Source organism: Sylvia atricapilla, chromosome 4 (genome assembly GCF_009819655.1).
Source record: "Sylvia atricapilla isolate bSylAtr1 chromosome 4, bSylAtr1.pri, whole genome shotgun sequence".
NCBI classification, from domain to species: domain Eukaryota; kingdom Metazoa; phylum Chordata; class Aves; order Passeriformes; family Sylviidae; genus Sylvia; species Sylvia atricapilla.
The window spans coordinates 50,635,752-50,655,022 of record NC_089143.1 but is presented as its reverse complement, the minus strand read 5'-3'; the positions used below and the strand labels follow the sequence as shown (position 1 = coordinate 50,655,022).

The 19,271-nt window shown below is 43.7% G+C and overlaps 2 protein-coding genes across 2 annotated transcripts; both read right to left on the bottom strand.

The window, feature by feature from the left end:
* Positions 1-1,532: 1,532 nt before the first annotated feature.
* LOC136360835 (alcohol dehydrogenase 1-like) lies at positions 1,533-10,149 on the bottom strand. Its single transcript, XM_066318456.1, has 8 exons — positions 10,060-10,149; positions 8,980-9,118; positions 6,202-6,289; positions 5,875-6,094; positions 4,954-5,214; positions 4,347-4,482; positions 3,339-3,477; positions 1,533-1,916 (listed from the first exon to the last, which is right to left on the bottom strand). The coding sequence occupies exons 1-8, from the start codon at positions 10,147-10,149 to the stop codon at positions 1,892-1,894; spliced, it is 1,098 nt and encodes a 365-aa protein (XP_066174553.1). The 3' UTR covers positions 1,533-1,891.
* Positions 10,150-14,819: 4,670 nt separating this feature from the next.
* Positions 14,820-19,149, bottom strand: LOC136360562 (alcohol dehydrogenase 1-like). Its single transcript, XM_066317902.1, has 9 exons — positions 18,782-19,149; positions 17,763-17,864; positions 17,168-17,309; positions 16,982-17,069; positions 16,659-16,878; positions 16,280-16,540; positions 15,833-15,968; positions 15,376-15,514; positions 14,820-14,961 (listed from the first exon to the last, which is right to left on the bottom strand). The coding sequence occupies exons 1-9, from the start codon at positions 18,797-18,799 to the stop codon at positions 14,937-14,939; spliced, it is 1,131 nt and encodes a 376-aa protein (XP_066173999.1). The 5' UTR covers positions 18,800-19,149; the 3' UTR covers positions 14,820-14,936.
* Between the last annotated feature and the right edge of the window lie 122 nt (positions 19,150-19,271).

Sequence of the window (19,271 nt, the reverse complement as noted above, 5' to 3'; positions counted from 1 at the left end):
AGGAAACACCATTTGAGCTTTGTCTGGTAGTTAGTTTCTTGGGAATTACTGGATTTTTCATGTCTTTTGTGGATTTTTCGTGGTGTCATCATGTGCTGGTGGACCGTTGGCGCTCTGGTGGGGCATGTGGTCCCGACTAGCTCCCAGGAAAGCTACTAAATTGAGGCTTACACAGAATTTGTGCATGAGCTGTCCAGAGCTCCTGGACCCCCCTGGAGTACCTCAGAGCCAGAGTCATTAGGAAGGGCTGTCAGAAACCTTCTGTCCAAGCTATACAATCACAAAACAAAATCATCTTCAGCTGACTGTTGACAAGGGTCTGCAGGGCAAAATACTCTGGGAAAGTATGAACTTTTTATTATTTCCCAGTCAGGATACACTTCATTCCTCCATGTGAAGACAGATCTAGATGGCTGCATTATAAAATATCCCTAATAAGAATGATTTATTTGGTTTATTTTTTGGAGTCCAGCAACTCCAAAAAAAAGATACTAACAGCTGGCGTTTATTGTGCTTGTTAGATGACAACCACAAAAATGGGCTTTATATCATCCTGAAGAGGATAGAAGTGAGGTTTGTTGTACTTTAGCTCTTTTACACTGACAATGAAGTTCAGCTCTCAAATTTTACGTAAATTTGACTGAAGTTCAGCTCTCAGTTGTTGTGTAAATTTAGTTTGTAGATATGTTTAATGCTCTTCATCAGTTAAACTGTAATCTCTTGTCCTCATACTATTAAACTTGCTGGGCCACTCAAAGGCTCTTTCTGCTGACACAAACAGGTAAGTCATGAGTAGCACAGTCCCCTTGCTTCACAGGCTCTTCTACCCAGCTGCCATGCGTGTGTGTGCCTGCAAGCTCTGATTAGTCCATGCTAAAGATATGTCAGTGTTGACCATATTTATCAAGATAGAAATAGCCTCTTTTCCTATTCCATTGCAAATTCAGGAAACAGTAAGATGCTTTGTTTGAGTTGTTGCAAACTGTTACCAATCACCTGTTTCTTCTCATTTATTCTGTATTCATACTTAAGAAATTAAGAAGCCTACCCTTTATATATGGAAGCAAAAACAATGCTTGATACCTTGATGCACATTCCTATTTCTTCACGCTGCTTTCCAAACATGAGAGGCACTTGTATAAATTGGCCAAGGGTCTAAAACCACATTGATCAACCTAAAACAACCCCAAGAAAGAAGCATGAAGTTAAAAAAAAACCCAAAACACCAAATACAAATCACAACACAGAACAACACACCAGTTTTACATAAAATCTTTGGGAGTGTTAACCTGGTAAAATACTGAGTGGTGAAACATCCTCCAGTACCTAAGTCTATGATTTACTTAAATTTTTAATTCAAACACATGGTCAGCATAAATTTTAATTTCTGCTATATCATTCCATGCATATTAGGAACTGGAATGATACAGTCATTCAGGATGGATTCACTGATCTAACCAACAGTTTTACTATGCTGAACTGCATGTACAAATTTCTTAAGCTTGCAGTGTTATGGAAGTCCAAAGAAACAGTTTCCTTCCTTTTTAGTTTATTAAAAGATTGCATATTATAAGTAATTTAAAAAAATCCAACAGGTGTTTTTATAACAACAGGAACAAGTCCTGTAATTCAGGACTATAATAATAACTGGCTATTAAAAAAATTGCAGCACAATATAAAGGATTAAAAACAAGAATGAGGAGAAATAGGTACTAGGAAAACTATGGTTTCATTTATAATTTCTGTGCTTGAAATATGGGATTTGAACTTGATCCTTTTATTCAAGGGTAGCGGTATATCTTTCAGGAACATCTTGGTTTGCATTTCATATAAGTTCTGTTGGAGAGTGGTGAAGTTCATACTGGTGCTGAGCCATCTGCTGCTTAATGTCCTAGAATGTCAGGACGCTGCGGATGCTGCAATACAAAATGGTAAGTTAGTGACTAGAAAGTCCCCTGGGCTGACATCAGCAGAACACTGCTGTTTTCCTCTGAAAATCTATGCTATTGCTGTTAAACAATAGCACAGATTCCTAGTAAGTCCCTTCCTGCCCCTGCCCAGTTTGCAGCAAAATGACAGAGCGGATGCCCAAACTTTGCTGCAGATGTAGGGAACAAAATTCACAGAAGACTGCTAAACCTTCACTGATAAAGCCCAGGGCTCCTGGTAATTAATTACCAGCTACAGCCTGAGAAGTTCCTCAGAGAGGGGCTTAGACATATCTTTCCACTTACAGGGTAACTGGTACAGCCTATTCTGCACTGTAACACTGAAGTATTATACTCTGTAAAAACGATCAGCTGCTACATGCCTCCATCTTCAGGCTGACTGTCAGTATCCTAGCAAAGCGGCTTCACCACTTTCCCATTTGTTATACTAAACCCCAAAACTAACACTTATAGCCTATGTAAAATAAGGAAAATGAAAAAAATGAAGTGTGTGCTGCATTGTTAGAACCTAAAAACAAACCTCAGGGGCTGAAATTCATCTGTTACTTGCTTTTTATATTCAGAGCGAGTAACACCTAAAATAACAGCTAGAAAATGACAATGAAAAGAAAACATGAATGTAATTCTCCAGACTTTGTAAGTTATAAATGTCTAGAACTTTCAAAAAATGTAGTCCCCACGCATACTAAGATATACAAATGTTTTTCCTACTCCTGCCAAGGACAATTTTAAATTCCCATGGTGAATCTTGTCAAATATCTCAGTCAAAAAATATTTCCACTTTCAATACCCTGTGAAAACAGTCTGAGCTGAACTTTCACAATATTTAAGGAAGGCACAAGAGCTAAATTCTGAGTTTGTGATGCATATATATACTAAGTACTTTCCTTTTTTAAAAGCTCTGAAGTTCAAGGTAAAGTACCAGTAGTTCAGAACCAATTGGACTGGGAGTCTGTTCCCTAACTCACAAGAGAATGGGCTATTTCTATTTTTGTGTTCCTGCTCCTCATCCTGAAATGTTTTCTGGAATATGATGTAGTTAACCCTTGGCACTCTATAGGTTGGCACTCCCATGTTGACATGATTGTGTGCTTTTTTTCCCATGGGTACTGGGAAGAGACTTCCTCAATTGTGTAGTCTTTTCTCCCTCTGTCGCCCAGTGTCTCTGCTCAAACTAGAATCTGAAAGTTCCTCTGCAAGGGCCCACTGCATTTCAAGAACTGAAGGTTTGCTGGCTTTATTACTCTAGCTGCAACCCATGGGAACATACTGGGATTAAGGGGCATGCTGGGCTGCCTTCCCCATTCTCTGTTGTGAAGCCAGACTTTGTCTTACCGTACATCTCCTTCAGGTTATTTATATAGAACCTTTTCAACAAACAATGTTTACCTCTTTCCTGTCCTTAGAAGATCAAATCCTTCATTGATCTTTGTCCAAGGTAGTGTGTGGGTTATTAATGGATCCAGAACAAACGTTTTCTTCATGTAATCAGCAACCAGTTTGGGAACCGCATCTTTACTCTTCCAGCCTGAAAAAAAAACCAAAAACAAAACACAGAAAATGCATAATGAAATTAAAATGCTTCTGAAAATACATAAAACTCAGGGCAGCTTAAATTTTTAGATAAACTTTCTGCAGCAGAGTAATAGGATGAAATGTGGCAGCGTGGCTTTACCTTTGTAACACAGGGTGCTAACAGGAAACATGAGACAAAGTGCAGCTATTCCACATATGACAAACCCAGCAGAATACCAGTACAAATTTACAGATTCCAAACTTTCCTCCACATTAAATACTGTTTCAACTTAATCACATTTCATACAAAAGCCAGAGTGCTGACATCCATGTTGGTAAGTTTAAAACTTTTTCCTCTCATTCTTCTTTTTCACTAGCTCTTTTTCTCCCCTTCTTCTGTCCTCTCTCCCTCTTTATGATTTTCTTTTTTTTACCCCTTTATCTTCTATCCTTTATCTCCTCTTATCTCTCTCCTTATCTTATTTCCTCTTCTTTATTTGTATCCATCCTCCTCCCTCCCCCTCATTTTCTTTTTCTCTTTTGCTTCTCTCCCTTTTTTCTCATTTTCCTCTTTTTTTCTTCTTCTCTCCCCTTTTCTCTATGTTCCATCTTTTTATGTCTTTCTCTCTGTCTCTTCTTCTCCGCCCTTTCTTCTCCCTCCCTTTCTGTTTTTTTTTCCTTTCTTCTCTTGCCATTCACTAACAGTTACCATAATTAATTCCTTTTCAACTTCTTGTCAGCAAAACAACCATCAATACATCAGTACCAATACAATTACTTCTAATAAGACAGCCTAAGCAATTAATTTGATATATCTTGCTTCATTCAAGATGATTTACAAATTTCCCAAGACAGTTAAACCACATCTTTCCAAGTCCTCACCTCCAAAGACAGAGCCTTTCCAGCTGCGGCCAGTGAAGAGGAGCATGGGATCAAAAGTGATATTTTGTGCTGCAGGGGGCACTCCCACAATCACACTGACTCCATAGTTAGAGTGGCAACAGGCTAAGGCTGCAGTCTGCATTAGAAACAGAGGGACACCCAGAGTCAGGCAAGATTTGTCCTTGGGGCACAGAAGTTTGAACTCAATCTCCTCCTCTCACGGCTCTGCTTGCAATTCATTTTCTGTAACTGAAGCCACAATAAAAATTGTCCATTGTATCTGCTCTCACTGGTTAAGTATATCCTAGCCTATTTTGTCTAAACTGTTAGTGATAAGCCATTTTGGACAGCAGATATGTTTTGGAGAGCTGTGTGATATGTAGCCGCCCTGGTTTGGCCAGGGCACTACAGTGAAATTCCCTTTCCTAAATTTCTGAGCATGCTTCTGTCCTTGCATGTCAGTGGCCAACAGCTGGACTTAACAGGTTTGAAGTTAGCTTGGTACTTTGCCAGTGGCTCCCAGCTCCTCCTCCTCAGTGCTTGGTGGCCTGTGAAGAGAGAGCTAACGAGCTAATGCCTCGTGTCACCCCATCTTTTGGTTGCATACCATGGTATCCGTCCGGCCGATGACCTCAAAGGAGTAGTCCACACCCCCGTCGGTCATTTCCATCAACACTTCATGAATGGGCTTATTGAAATCTTTAGGGTTGATGCAGTCAGTGGCTCCCAGCTGCTTGGCCTTGGCAAACTTGTCCTTGTTGATGTCCACGGCAATGATGCGGGAAGCTCCAGCCACCTTGCAGCCCATGACGACAGAGAGGCCAACTCCTCCGAGGCCAAAAATGGCACAGGTGGAGCCTGGTTCCACCTATAATAACAACCATGTCAACATGACATATTGTTACAGCCTAGGGAAGGTACCGTGCATTTCCTCATTATCAACATGATTTCACGTAAGCCAATTCTTTTGGTTTAGAGATTACCTGCTGAGAAGGAATTTGTACATGTTACTGTAGCCATCTGTACTGTTATCATGCTGCATGTGACTAAAAGAAATTGTTCATTAAATAAATTTCTGAGACCATATTTTCATTATATGTCTCAGCTTCAGATTTTGACACACCTTTGTTTTAATGATGCTTTATATTCCTGTGGTGGTAGACTGTGCCAGCTCGAAAATTCACATTCATATATTGCTACAATTGTGAGTGTTGCCTATATAGGCCTCTGTGTATTCCTAGACTTCAGTTACAATAAAAAATAAACTTTGTTGTGACATTTTTTAGGGGTGATAAAGCTATGACGGAAAACAGTATAGATCATAATAAACAATTTTACTGGATTTTGAATTGAAGACTTCTGAGTACCCTAGAGACAGAATGTGAAGTAGCCAAAGCACTAGTATCTTCTTTCCACACTGAACCAAACAGTCTGTACCTCCTGGCTGCCATGCTGACAACCCACTTGCAGGCTACACAATCTTGAACAGGTGCCATAAAATATTAGAAACACCCACCACAATATTTACCTTGGCAGTCTGCAGAGCAGCCCCATAGCCAGTTGAAAATCCACAGCCAATTAGACAAACTTTTTCCAGAGGAGCAGCAGGATTGATTTTGGCCACAGCAGATTCAGGCACTACTGTGTATTCAGTGAAGGTACTTGTACCAAGAAAATGGTAAACTGCTTTCCCTTTACAAGTAAATCTGGTGGTGCCATCAGGCATTAATCCAGCACGTGAACCAAGGCTGTTTGAAAGATGACCAGAAACAATGGCAAGTGAAATTAGGTTTTTGTAATCAGTTTTGGATAAAGTCAAATCAAATTAGGCTTGCAATTATCCAGGAAAACTTACTCAGTTTTACTGCATAGGTTACCCTTGGTGCTTAAGCAGCTTTTGCACTCCCCACACTGTGGAACAAAGAGTGGAATAACTTTGTCTCCTAGAAATAAAACAGTAATGACAAAGGATTAAAAAAGGTAAACAAGAAGCATGCAGGTAAAAACATGAAGCAAATATATTTAATTCCGAGGCAAATATGCACTAGGTTTTATTTCCCTCTGCTACATTTGTAAGATGAACCATCTCTCTGTGTTTTATATAAAAGACATAATTAGGGCGACGTTATGACAACTAATTTTGATATGCAATATTTCTGTCGTCTTTCCACAGAACTGAGTCAGACCTGTGTCACAAAACCATGTTATTTACTGACATTTCTGAAGTACTTACTCAGCAGTTTAATGCACCTTCTGTGTAAAAATAAGGTAGTAATACACCTTCTTTCTCTTATCAGTAAAGAAACTGATATAAAAATTGACATTCACTAGGACAGCAGATTGGAATGCCAGGATAACAGGGCTGTAAACCATGCATGCAAAGAATGGGGAATTAAGCATCATTTTGCCAGTCTTTTTGAACACCTTTGCTATATAGCAGTCCTATTACTGTTGCATTGAGTAAAGGTAGGTAAAATATTTGTCTGAGAAGCAGTGGCACACACAGCCTAAGCCAGCATCTCTAATTGTTTAACACAATTATGTGATTAACAAAGTAGCACATAGCTTCCCAGTGCAATTTTTTACTCCTGTCCTGGTTTGGAATAAATTAGGGAAGAACCTCCAAAAGGAGTCCCCTAAACCAAAACCTCCACCACCCCTTCCCCCCGAGCCCTGGGTTCGGGAAGGAAAAATACCTTGGAGGAAAAGTGGAAAAACCGGTTTATTGACAATAAAAAAAGAACACTCCCCAACACTGAAAGTGGGAAAAGGGGTCACTGTGATGAGGAGGGTGCAGCGACGCGTCTCTTGCAGGCCCAGGACTTCTCCAACTTCTCAGGTCAGGTCAGGTCCGGAGCCGGTTCAAACCTTGGCAGGGGGAAGGAAGGAAGGAAGGAAAAAAAACCAAACAGAAGCAGCGGAAAAGCCAGCGGCAGGGGCGGCAGGAGAGAGAGAGAGAGAGAGAGAGAGAGAGGGAAAAGGAAAAAAAAAAGAGAGAAAGTGAAGGAAAGCAACAGAAAAACAACAGCAGCGAAGCAAGGCAGCCAAGCTAGCAAAAAGCCGAAGCAGAAAAGCCGACAGCAGCAGCAAAAGCGAAAGCAAAAAGCTGCAGGCCCCCGCCAGAGAGGGAGGGGCAGCTGCCAGACACAACAATGTATCCAAGATATGGGATGGATATATGGGATAGGAGGCAGGTCAACCCAGAACAACTCCTACACAGTTTCCACAGCAATGATACATGGTAAATACCTAATAATCTCTAAACTGGTATTTCCTAATACATATCAGTTTATGATTTGTCAGTTCTAAAATATGGCTAATCCTTGACACATTGAAAGTCAAAGGAAATTTTTGATTTCCACCAAAAAATGAAAAATGCCTACAGAACATTAAATCCCCCCACTACCTCGACCCTGATTTAACTTAGAACTGTGATATGGACTTAATAATCATTTTGCTAAAGAAACATTGCACAAGTTGAAGCCTTTTTTCAGAACTTGGAGGTGTAAATCAAGCAACATCTGAGAAGTGTGATTTTGTGCATGTATGTGTTTTCAGGCCTGCTATTTCAGCTTACCTGGAAACACAGGGCAGCTAGAATTAGGCAACAGAGAGATTTATGAACCCAGACATAAAAAAAGCAGCTAGAGCTGTCACTGAAACTTGCTATAGGCATATTTGTTTAGAGTTAAAGCAGAACTTTCTAATAAAACTTTTTTTATACGCACCAGCCTGTTTTGGACAGACTTCATACTTGTCAGTGTGGACAAAGACACTGGAAGGACAGAGGTGTTACAAGTGGGCTACTCAGGTATCATAACAAACTGCCTGGAAATAGAGTGATTCTGTATAGATTATTTTCACTGCATATTTTCTCTTAATAATTTAGTCCTTGTTAGAATTTTTTCAGTCCTGTAAAAGTGTAGAGGAATCCCATCTCATCTCGCAGCAGTTGGTTGAAAATTGTCATCTTCCACTGACTATCTATGCCCTGTGGTTCAAAGAGAATGTAGGGAGAGGAGCAGTTGGTCCAAATGAGTGTCCTCAGAGCAATCCACCCCTCAGGGAGCAGTGCTGCCTCACCTGCACTGGTGCTGCCCACATGCAAAACCTGCAGCAGAGTGGGCATCCCAGTTGTGCCCTGATGCTTTTAAAATGAAGTAAGACCTAAGTTCTGGTCAACTGAAATCAACTGATTATTTACTTTTTAGGAGAATTAAAAGGTGCTTTGACATGTTTGTCATCTAGTGCTTTGCTTTGCCTTATTCTTGAGAAAGGTGAGCTGTATAAACTGTGTTCAGAGAACTTCAGCTAATGTCTGATTTCATATGAACAACAGCAAAGACTCTACGTTCTTAGTCCCATGACAGGAAAAGCACCAAGTAGGTGGAAAGCAAGCTGCAGATGTTTTTACCAAAACCAAAAGAAATTGAGTAGAAAATTCTGAAAGTAAATCAATACTAGGTGCTTAGAAAGGTGTAAACAGTAGGTTTATATCCTTTGAGGTACCTTGAAAAAATTGAAATTGGAATATTTCCCCATGCAGTAAAAGTACTCACGAATATAATAATCTTTGACTTAAGGAGGAGTCTAGAAACTCAGCACAGGGTTTGTTTTCAGTGCTGTTTCATACCTGGTTTGACTGAAGTCACTCCCTGCCCAACACTCTCCACAACACCAGCTGCTTCATGCCCAAGAATTATTGGAAAAGGCATAACCAATGCACCAGATACCACATGGTCATCAGAGCGGCAGATCCCAGTGGCCACAATCTGATTCACAGGAAAGAAGAATATTTCTGCATTTAATTATGTCTGGTCATATGCAGAAGTGAAATGATATTCTACATTTGGAGAAGCCACTTGCTTCTCTCCAAAATCCAACATACATACAATAAATCTACAGGTAAAACAAATTTAGTTGTCCGATTGAAGATTTTCATGGTATTTATTAGTCTTTAATCCACAGGGAAAAAGCTCCTTTGTGAATGTTTGCTATGCAGTACAGAGCTCTATGGGGAGTTGGATGGATTTTCTGTAGAAACAATGTTCTAGCAACACAATTATATAGGGAGAACAGAGTAAATTAAATTATTCCTAATATTTATATAGAAATACTTGAAAAGTGTGTAATATTATATAAATATTGTGAAATTATGTAAATACATTTTAACCATCACGTCTTATTTATAGACATAGAAATATTGTGTGTATTGTATGTTTATTTAGATTATATGACAATATATAATAGATATTTTATAAAAATTATGTATTACACAATGATTTTATATTCTAGGTAATGACATAATTATATTATTGTATTATGTATATATTTAAAATATTTGTACATGTTAAATTTAAAATTTAAGCTACATAATGTTTTATATGACATTTTGCCTTTTCTTGCAGCTAGAACAGCACTATTTCTTTTGAAATATTCAGGTATGTGTTTACAACTTTTATTCTGACAAATGGATTTCTCAACCCCATGGGATGGTTTTCGTCATGTCTGTAACACTTGAAACTGCTCAAAAATTAAGGCAGCTGCTGAATTCCACTGAGGCCAACATCCAGGTAAAAAAGGAAGCTCCCAGGCATAATGAGCTACGTCCTAGCACAGATTCAAACAAATAAAAGAAATTTTCATACTTCACACTACAGGAAATTCCGATTTTTGCCTTGTACTGTGCTGTCAGGGGGACTCTGGACAGTACCTGGTGGAAATTCCTATGGAGAGCTTTGATGTCAGTCTTGTGACACACTATGCTGAAGGTGAGTGAGAGGGTTTGTGGAATTGTCCTCATCTAATCGGCAACTGGATAATTTTTTTCCCTTACCAAGGTTCAATCGGTGTGTAACATCACTTAAAGCCTTCCCTGATCAACTCCAAGCAATTTGGCATCAGCAAAATGGAGCTTGCAGCTTGAAAAGGGTATTGCCGTGGACAAGGTTGAGTGCAGGAGAGGAGTGGCTGAAGAGGGCACCAGTGAAGAGCTACGTTTGCTGCCAGAGCAGGAGCACAGAGTGGGATTGAGCAGGAAGGTGCTTTTCAGAGCAGCACAATTCCATATTTTGTCTCCTGAGCGGGTGGGCAGGACAGAGGGGGAATGCACTACCAAGCGCAGGTCTGGACACGTGCAGTTAGTTGTCCGAAAGCAGAATCTGGTGAAATTCGCAGGGGTTTGGAAGAGGTGGGGAGTGAGGTCAGAGGAAAGAGGAGGGCACGCCGAGTGGTGTGCAGGCTGAGGCTTTTGCAGCGGATTTCACCAAGAGCAGGGCACCTGGGGAAGAAGGATGGGGGATGCGATGTCCTTACTTTTCCCGCAGTGGCCATTGGTCTTAGCAGGGCTGTGTCTGTCGCCGTCACAGGCGGGAGGGAAGCTGCTGCCTCGGCGTGTTGCAGAATCCGCCAGGCGTGGAGCGGGAGCAGTCCCGGTGCGGCACCGTCGCTGGAGAGCGCTGGTTAATCTGTGTGGGATGCTGGATGCTGAGGAGCTCAGGGAGTGCTGAGGGGCGGAGCTGGGCAGCGGCAGGGAGATGGATGGGGGCAGAAGTCCTCCAGGGAGCCTTTTATCAGTGCCTGCCCTTGGGTCATTCCCTGCCCTCTGCACCCTAAAGGAGAGCCCAGAAGGATTGGTTTATTTCTTCCAGTTGCTTCTGGCATATGTGGAGGGAGATTTGCAGCACTGCTGGGGCTTCCTCTGAGTCCTTTTCTGCTAGGTTGGAGCATTTGACCTGGTGGTCATTCACACCACAATATTTACAAAAGGATTAAAAATTAAAAAATACAACAAAAGGAAAGAAATGTCAGTGAAACTGTGATGTGGTGGACGAACCCACATGTCCTCCTGGGTTGAAGCTTTACTGTCGGTGTTATTGTTGCTATTTCACCAGAGCAGTAATGGCGGAATGTGTCAGAAGAGGATTTTTCCCCCAAGAACACATTTGTTTCACTCCAATGTAAGGAGGTTTGTAAGTGGGTTCACTCCAGTCAGGCTTTTCAGGTTCTCCCAGAGCTGTTTTCTGCTGAGGCATTGGACAAGGTGATATATTGCAGGGACTGAATGAGCAAGACCTTGTTGGAGGACCGGGCTAAGATGAGCACCAAGAGTGTGATGTAAGGAATCTTCTTTCCGTGTGGCTGAAAGGACCCTTTTGCAAAGCCAAGGAATGGGATAATTTCCTAGAAGATTGCCACTAATGACATAAAACCCACTTTTTGGATCACTAGCCATTCAGAATGCTGTAATGAGGAGAAGTTAACTCTTTGGCTATTGAGAAAGATTATACATCTAGATGTAAATATCTTTTTTATTATAAATCAAAAGACATCTGTTGACATTTGGATTAGCCAAAAAGGATTAGACATGATCAGGAAAAAATGTAGCATTGCTGAATCAGGTGGACATTACTCTGTGGACTCAAGCCTGGCACCCTCAGCTCTACAGTTGATTCACATGTCCTTCACAAAACCACAGCATGGCTTGGGTTAGAAGGGCCCTCTGAGGTCATGTTGTTCCAACGCCCTGCCATGGGCAGGATCTCCTCTGACTAGACAAAATTTCTCATAGCCACATCCCTCGAGCAGTGGCCTCAAATGCCGCCAGGGACAGGGCCTCGAGAACTTCTCCTCAGCCTGTCCCAGTGCTTCAGCCCTCTCACAGTAAAGAATTTCTTCCAAATAGCTGATCTAAACCTACTCTCTTTCATACCTGTCATCCTATCTGGTCACCCAGCAGATAGTGTGAAGAAAAAAATACCATTTTTCTCCCAAGATTGTCATGTACTTTCATGTGCCTTGCAATCCTCACTTCAGCCTGAATGTGGGCTGATATAAGTGCTCAGCCAAACCCAACAATACTCTGTAGGCATTGCACAAGAGCTGGAAAGCAGTTCCAGGGGACAAAAGCTGTGTGGCTGATGTCTCATATGGTTGGCAGTGTTTGAAGTTGAAGCCAACAAATTTAAAGTGTCTGTAACAGAGAACAAATCATTCTCCTGTTCCTAGATAGCATTCCATACATATGGCTTATGATTTCATCTCACATATAAGGACATAAATGAGCTACTTGTCCTGGCATTTCATGGCTCTTAAGACATGTCTAGTGTCTTCTGTTGAGTGTATAACCTACACAGTGGTTTCTAAAAAGATCTTTCTAATGTGTACTGTTATTTTTCCTTAAAACATCCATGTTGTACCCTAGTTCCCCAAACTTGCAAAGTCCCCACTGATGTGACGACAACATAGGTTTGAAAATTGCTGTCTGACCTGCTTGCAGTTGTTAAGTGCCATGGGGAGCTGGCGCCTCTGCAGAACATTTGAAATGTATGTAATTATTGCAGGGAATTGATACTGAGATCCAGTTGCTGTGCAGCTTTTGGTATAGGTTTCAGACAGGAGGTTGTTGTTGTTTTCTTCTTATCCAGGTAATAGAGGGAAAATAAGATCAAACTTGTATGTCAGCAGGCATGGATTTAATGATTAACTTTTTAATGGCAGATCCTGTGTATCTACATTCTACAGTAGGTGCTATCCTGACTTGCTGTATATGTGCATGTATTTTATCAGTTTTAATAGCTGATTTGTGAGGTCCAATGTTAGTACACACAGGCACAGACCTCCAGGTGTTTGTGTTCATCTTGGTAGTCAGTTTTCTGTCCCCCTCTTTGTGTTCTGCTTGTTTGCTGTGTGTATCAAAGAGGTGGAAAGATGGAAGACAATGTGAGAGAGATCTGTGTGGAATAGACCCTGAAATGCAGTTATGAGTGCTAAGTACAAATCTTATCTTTTCTGCTGCCTGCAGGAGGCTTCAACAATTTTTAATTAAAAATCAGAGCCTGATGTTAGTACCTTTCTTAATGACTCAGCATTAAATTTCTGTCCACAGTGCAACTGGGCACGTGTTTCAGTGACCATTTTTGCATGCTACTGTGAAGTACAAACTGGATGATACCCTAGCAAGTATGGCTTCGATTTTGTTATGAGAACTGATAATTCACTGTTCTATAAGATGCCCTGGTGCTTTAATTTCTATCCGAACAGAAATTTTGTGTAGCTTATACAAAATTATAATTGAATGGGGGAAATGAAGTAAGGAAAATGGGAGTTAGATCCACCCTGATGTACTGTACATAGCAGATATCTATATATCTATATATCTATATATCTATATCTATATATAAATCCTGATAAAGGTGTATTAAAAAGAAAAATTAATTCTGTTCATCTCAGTTAGGGACCATGTTTGAGGGAAAAAAAATGTCAAAATAGAGAACAAGACTGTTACAGGAGTTGCTGATTTTGAGTCCATGCTATCATAGAATGATGGAATATCTCAGCTTAGGGGGGAACCATTAGGTTATAGCCTTGCCTTTTTTTGTTGGGTTTTTTTTTTTTTTTTTTGGGTTTTTTGGTGTTTGGGGTTTTTTTGTGCTTAGAATGAATTCCTTTGTCAGACCAGCTGTGGTCATAGTAGATCGTACACAATTTCCCTCTGCAATGTACGGAGGATTTTTACTTTATGGTTTCTAATAGCCTAGACATAGCACTTCTAGCACCCACTTTTATATGTGATGGGGCAAAAATACACATGTAATGTGTCTTTCCCATTAGGACAATGTGAGAAGTCTACAGTAGACACCTGTGGTGACATCTCCATGATTTGTTTGCCCCTTGATTCTCACTCAGAGACTCGCAACTGTGCATTACATCTCCATACCTTCCAACCCTTCTGTTGCATGCAGTGCCACCCCTCTGCCTCTTCTGCCCTGCCGATCCCTCCTGAGGAGGCTGTAACCATCCAACAGGGCAGGCCAGTGACAGGACTTGTCCCAGCAGTTTCACTTATGGCAGCCATATCAAGTGTCTGGCAAAAGCTTCCAGGTCAGCATTGGTTGTTCCTCAAGCTGCATTCATTGGTATAAAAACATTTCCACATGTGCTACTTTGTAGCCAAAACTTGTGAAGCAGGTGGAGGGATCCCATTAGTGCTCCTTTCCTCGGGTTTGGGCACACAATGCCACTGTTCATCACTGGCCAGCCGGATATTTTCCCATTCCCCTTTCCAGACTAGTTTAAAGCTCCCTCAAAGAGCCCTGCTAGTGCCTGTGCTGGAACTCCCTTTCCCCTCTGAGAAAGGCTCATGCTGTCAGGTGTCAGTAGACCAGGTGTTGAATAGATCAGCCCACAGTTAAAAAAACCATTATTCTCTTGCTTACACCAGCCTTGGTGCCACGCTGATGGATCTGCCAGTTCCTACCAGTATAATTCCCTGTTATAGACAGGTCAAGGAAATCACTGCCTATGTTCCTGCTCTGTCAACCAATTGTCCCAATGCCCTGGAGTCTCTGTTGGTTGAGTGCATTGTGTCAGATGAGTTTGTTTGAACACCTTTATTAGTAAAAGCGTTTTCCTGGGAGAGGCACCCTTCTGCATCTTAGTCCAGGGACAGTGGGAGCAGCAGTGATGGCACAGGTGAGTTCCTCATTCTGATGTCTTATGCCCCACAAGAAGATGCTGCTTGGGAAGGACCCAGGCCAGGAGAGCATCTGCTGCGCTGGTCCCTGTGCTCAGCTTCCTTGGCTGTGTCCTTCAGAAGAGCAGGACAGTGCGGATACTGGAAAGTGGAAGGGAAGGGAGGGTTTGCTGCAGCTCAGGAGCAGGCAGTGGGGCAGGCAGGTGTGCCTGGGGACCAGCCACTTCTTTGTCATCCAGCCTCTTCCTGACTGAGCTGCATGAGGCGTGCAGCAGCGGGGCAGCCTTCAAATCCCCGCTGAGGGGAAGGCCTCGGGGGATAAGGCCACAGGAGGTGTGCTGAGCTGAACCATGAGCAGGAGGGTTCTCTGTGCTGAACGTGGGCTCTTCCCTCTGGGCTAGGGCAGATCCTGCCACTGCTCAGCTGTGAGGCCCTGCTTCCCCAAAAGGCTCAGGTGCTCTTTGGGAAGCCAGTGTTACATGCCTTGCCTGTTTGAATTTTAGGAGGAGGAGTTGAGGTGTTGCAGAACCTCACTGCTGCTGGTCAGGGTCTCACCTTTTTCCTGCATGTAACAGCTCAAATCCCTCGTTCACTTTAGTGAATGGCAGTGTGTGCGTGATCAGCAAATCTGGGTTGAATTTCTTCTCCAAATAGCTGGAAACTAATTTTGGAATACAATCTCTCATCTTCCAGCCTAGAAACAGGAGAAAGCAGATGCATGAATAATGGGAGAAAGGGTGTTTTGGTAAGGCAGTGTTACTGTGAGGGTCAGGACTGAGTAGCCAGTGCAGGTGCCAGTCACTTGTGAGAGATTTTCTGCTCTTTAGGATGAGTGGGTTGCTGTGTGAAACAGGTGGAGAGATATTTGCATGTGTCATGCTAATGTTCAATACAGGCAATGCAGTACTTCTTTCTGGTTGTTTTTGACTTGAAAACCTTCCTTTCTATTATTTGTCAACAACCATGAATGGCAAAGCTAAAGTATTTTGATTGTGTTCTTAAAGTTTACTACCTCCGAGCACAGTCCCCTTCCATGTACGGCCAGTGAGCAGAAGTGTGGGATCGATGGAAATCTCTGAACCAGAATCCAGTTCACCAACCATCACACAGACACCAGTGCTCATATTGCAGGAAGCCAGGGCAGCAATCTGATGGGACAGGCAGGAGAATTAGAGAAAGCCCTGATGAGTTGTCCAGGGGAATGCTCTTAATGTGCCATCTCCTGCTCCTCCCTGGTAATCTGAAAACACACATCCCCCCCATGTGGAGCAGACATGGAGAGCTTGTGGCCTCTTTTAAGGTTTTTAAGGTGCACTGTTTTATCCCCAAGCCATCAGCCTGCCTTTCTGCATCCAGCAGTGCCGGCAGCGGGCGAGGAGCTTCCCATGGGGATGGATTTTGCCCTGAGAGGATCCTGTGATGATCTGGCAGGGAGGCCAGGTGCTGAAGTGTCACCTACCATGGTGTCTGCGCGCCCAATGACCTCAAAGGAGTAGTCCACGCCCTGCCCGGTCATCTCAGTGAGCACCTCCTGGATGGGCTTCTGGAAGTCTCGAGGGTTGATGCAGTCAGTGGCTCCCAGCTGCTTGGCCTTGGCAAACTTGTCCTTGTTGATGTCCACGGCAATGATGCGGGAAGCTCCGGCGGCCTTGCAGCCCATGACGACAGAGAGGCCAACTCCTCCAAGGCCAAAGATGGCACAGCTGGAGCCGGGTTTTACCTGCACAGATGGGACCCTGTGAGTCTCCAGTGGGAAGAGGAGGAGGACGTTTCTTTTGCACAGGATTGATGAGGTTGTGAGGGTGGCCATTGGCTGCTAAACACGCCTGAATACCGACCTTGGCAGCATTAATGGCAGCCCCATAGCCTGTGGAAAACCCACAGCTGAACAGGCAGACTTTGTCCAGAGGTGCTGCAGCATCTATCTTGGCAACAGCGTATTCTGGGACCACGGTGTATTCCGCAAAGGTGCTGACCCACAAGAAGTGATGGATCTGCTTCCCTTTGCAAGAGAAGCGGCTGGTTTTGTCTGGCAACAGGTTTTGTGGGTCAGAGAAACTGTGTGGAGTTGTAAGTAATTGTATTTGATTTATTAAGGCACTGTCCAATTTGTCATAAAGTCAAGCTCGTGTAGGTGTAGGGGAAGGCAAAGCAGACTTACTGGGACTTCTGGCAGTAGTTGGATACAGAATTCTGGCAGAAGCTGCATTCCCCACACTGAGGGTGGCAGAGTGGGATGACTTTGTCACCTGGAAGAAAACGATATCCCATGTTACATGCCTCTGAGGATGCTGCCTGCTGTGTGAGAGGTGATTTCTTGGCATGTGTTTGTGTGTGTGTCCGTTACCTGGCTTCATAGAGGTCACTCCATTTCCAACGCTTTCCACAATTCCCGCTCCTTCGTGACCAGGGATAACTGGGAATTCTGCTTTGGGAAAGCAGCCTTGCACGAGGTGTTCATCTGTGCGGCAGATACCTGTGGCCACAAGCTATTTGGAGAGGGAAAAGTAGATGTCCTGGCCTGTGTCTTACTCAGTTTGTGGAAGCAATTTTCTCAGGGGTGTTATGGTGCCCCGTCAGTCAGTGCTGGTGCTCCATGGCAGCAGACTGAGCCCAGGCTGGCCTTTCCCCTTCTGCTCACTCTGAAGGCTCCTTGTGGCTTTTGTCAGCACTGAGCTGCAGGTGGAAGTGGAAGAGAGGCCCCTACCAGGGCCGTGTCCAGCAGAGCATTGGCTGGAGACAGGAGGAATTCCTGTGTGCCGGCTCAGGCAAGGATTAGTCCAAAATGGAGCCCCGGGCAGATGGTTCATTCGAGCCAAGGCAGCTCTGGACAATTGAAGCCTCTTGGAGGACACAGATCCCTGATTTATACTGAAGGTAGAACCACCAGAAGAGCAATTCCCACAAGGAAGGAAGAAAAAGTGGTTGAAATGCATTTTTACCTTGATCCGTACTTCCCCTGCCTTTGGGGGTGCAACTTCCACCTCCTCAACAGAGAGTGGTTTTCCCGGGGCCCAGGCAACAGCAGCCCTGCACCTGATAACCTGGAAGCAACCAAGAGGAATACATTGCATGGGAACATTTGCCTTTAGCACACTGTTGGGGGAAGTCATCCTGCAATCACCTGAGCCCGAGGTGTTCAAACTTGGTGATGCTCAGCTGCACGTGAAACCAAGTGATGTCCAATAAGCACTGGCCTAGTTCAAGGTCTGAGGAAACGGTGTCTGTGGTTTGTCACCCAAGGAGTATCAGGTATAGCCTTGGAAAATTATTGGGTTTATATGGCTTTGGTGGATTTTTCATAGCATCCTCATATGTTACTGGCCAGACTGTGCTGTCAGGGGGACTCTGGACAGTACCTGGTGGAAATTCCTATGGAGAGCTTTGATGTCAGTCTTGTGACACACTATGCTGAAGGTGAGTGAGAGGGTTTGTGGAATTGTCCTCATCTAATCGGCAACTGGATAATTTTTTTCCCTTACCAAGGTTCAATCGGTGTGTAACATCACTTAAAGCCTTCCCTGATCAACTCCAAGCAATTTGGCATCAGCAAAATGGAGCTTGCAGCTTGAAAAGGGTATTGCCGTGGACAAGGTTGAGTGCAGGAGAGGAGTGGCTGAAGAGGGCACCAGTGAAGAGCTACGTTTGCTGCCAGAGCAGGAGCACAGAGTGGGATTGAGCAGGAAGGTGCTTTTCAGAGCAGCACAATTCCATATTTTGTCTCCTGAGCGGGTGGGCAGGACAGAGGGGGAATGCACTACCAAGCGCAGGTCTGGACACGTGCAGTTAGTTGTCCGAAAGCAGAATCTGGTGAAATTCGCAGGGGTTTGGAAGAGGTGGGGAGTGAGGTCAGAGGAAAGAGGAGGGCACGCCGAGTGGTGTGCAGGCTGAGGCTTTTGCAGCGGATTTCACCAAGAGCAGGGCACCTGGGGAAGAAGGATGGGGGATGCGATGTCCTTACTTTTCCCGCAGTGGCCATTGGTCTTAGCAGGGCTGTGTCTGTCGCCGTCACAGGCGGGAGGGAAGCTGCTGCCTCGGCGTGTTGCAGAATCCGCCAGGCGTGGAGCGGGAGCAGTCCCGGTGCGGCACCGTCGCTGGAGAGCGCTGGTTAATCTGTGTGGGATGCTGGATGCTGAGGAGCTCAGGGAGTGCTGAGGGGCGGAGCTGGGCAGCGGCAGGGAGATGGATGGGGGCAGAAGTCCTCCAGGGAGCCTTTTATCAGTGCCTGCCCTTGGGTCATTCCCTGCCCTCTGCACCCTAAAGGAGAGCCCAGAAGGATTGGTTTATTTCTTCCAGTTGCTTCTGGCATATGTGGAGGGAGATTTGCAGCACTGCTGGGGCTTCCTCTGAGTCCTTTTCTGCTAGGTTGGAGCATTTGACCTGGTGGTCATTCACACCACAATATTTACAAAAGGATTAAAAATTAAAAAATACAACAAAAGGAAAGAAAT

What these genes read in the sequence shown, in the direction of transcription:
- LOC136360835 (XM_066318456.1), bottom strand. Translation starts at nt 10,149, where the DNA reads ATGAGGACAATTCCACAAACCCTCTCACTCACCTTCAGCATAGTGTGT. An exon ending in CTGCTCTGCAGACTGCCAAG is followed by an intron (nt 5,215 to 5,874) that starts GTAAATATTGTG and finishes TTGTTATTATAG; the next exon opens with GTGGAACCAGGCTCCACCTG. An exon ending in CTTCTAAGGACAGGAAAGAG is followed by an intron (nt 1,917 to 3,338) that starts GTAAACATTGTT and finishes TTTGTATTGCAG; the next exon opens with CATCCGCAGCGTCCTGACAT.
- LOC136360562 (XM_066317902.1), bottom strand. An exon ending in CAGGGGAAGTACGGATCAAG is followed by an intron (nt 17,310 to 17,762) that starts GTAAAAATGCAT and finishes CTCTCCAAATAG; the next exon opens with CTTGTGGCCACAGGTATCTG. An exon ending in AGTGACCTCTATGAAGCCAG is followed by an intron (nt 17,070 to 17,167) that starts GTAACGGACACA and finishes GTTTTCTTCCAG; the next exon opens with GTGACAAAGTCATCCCACTC.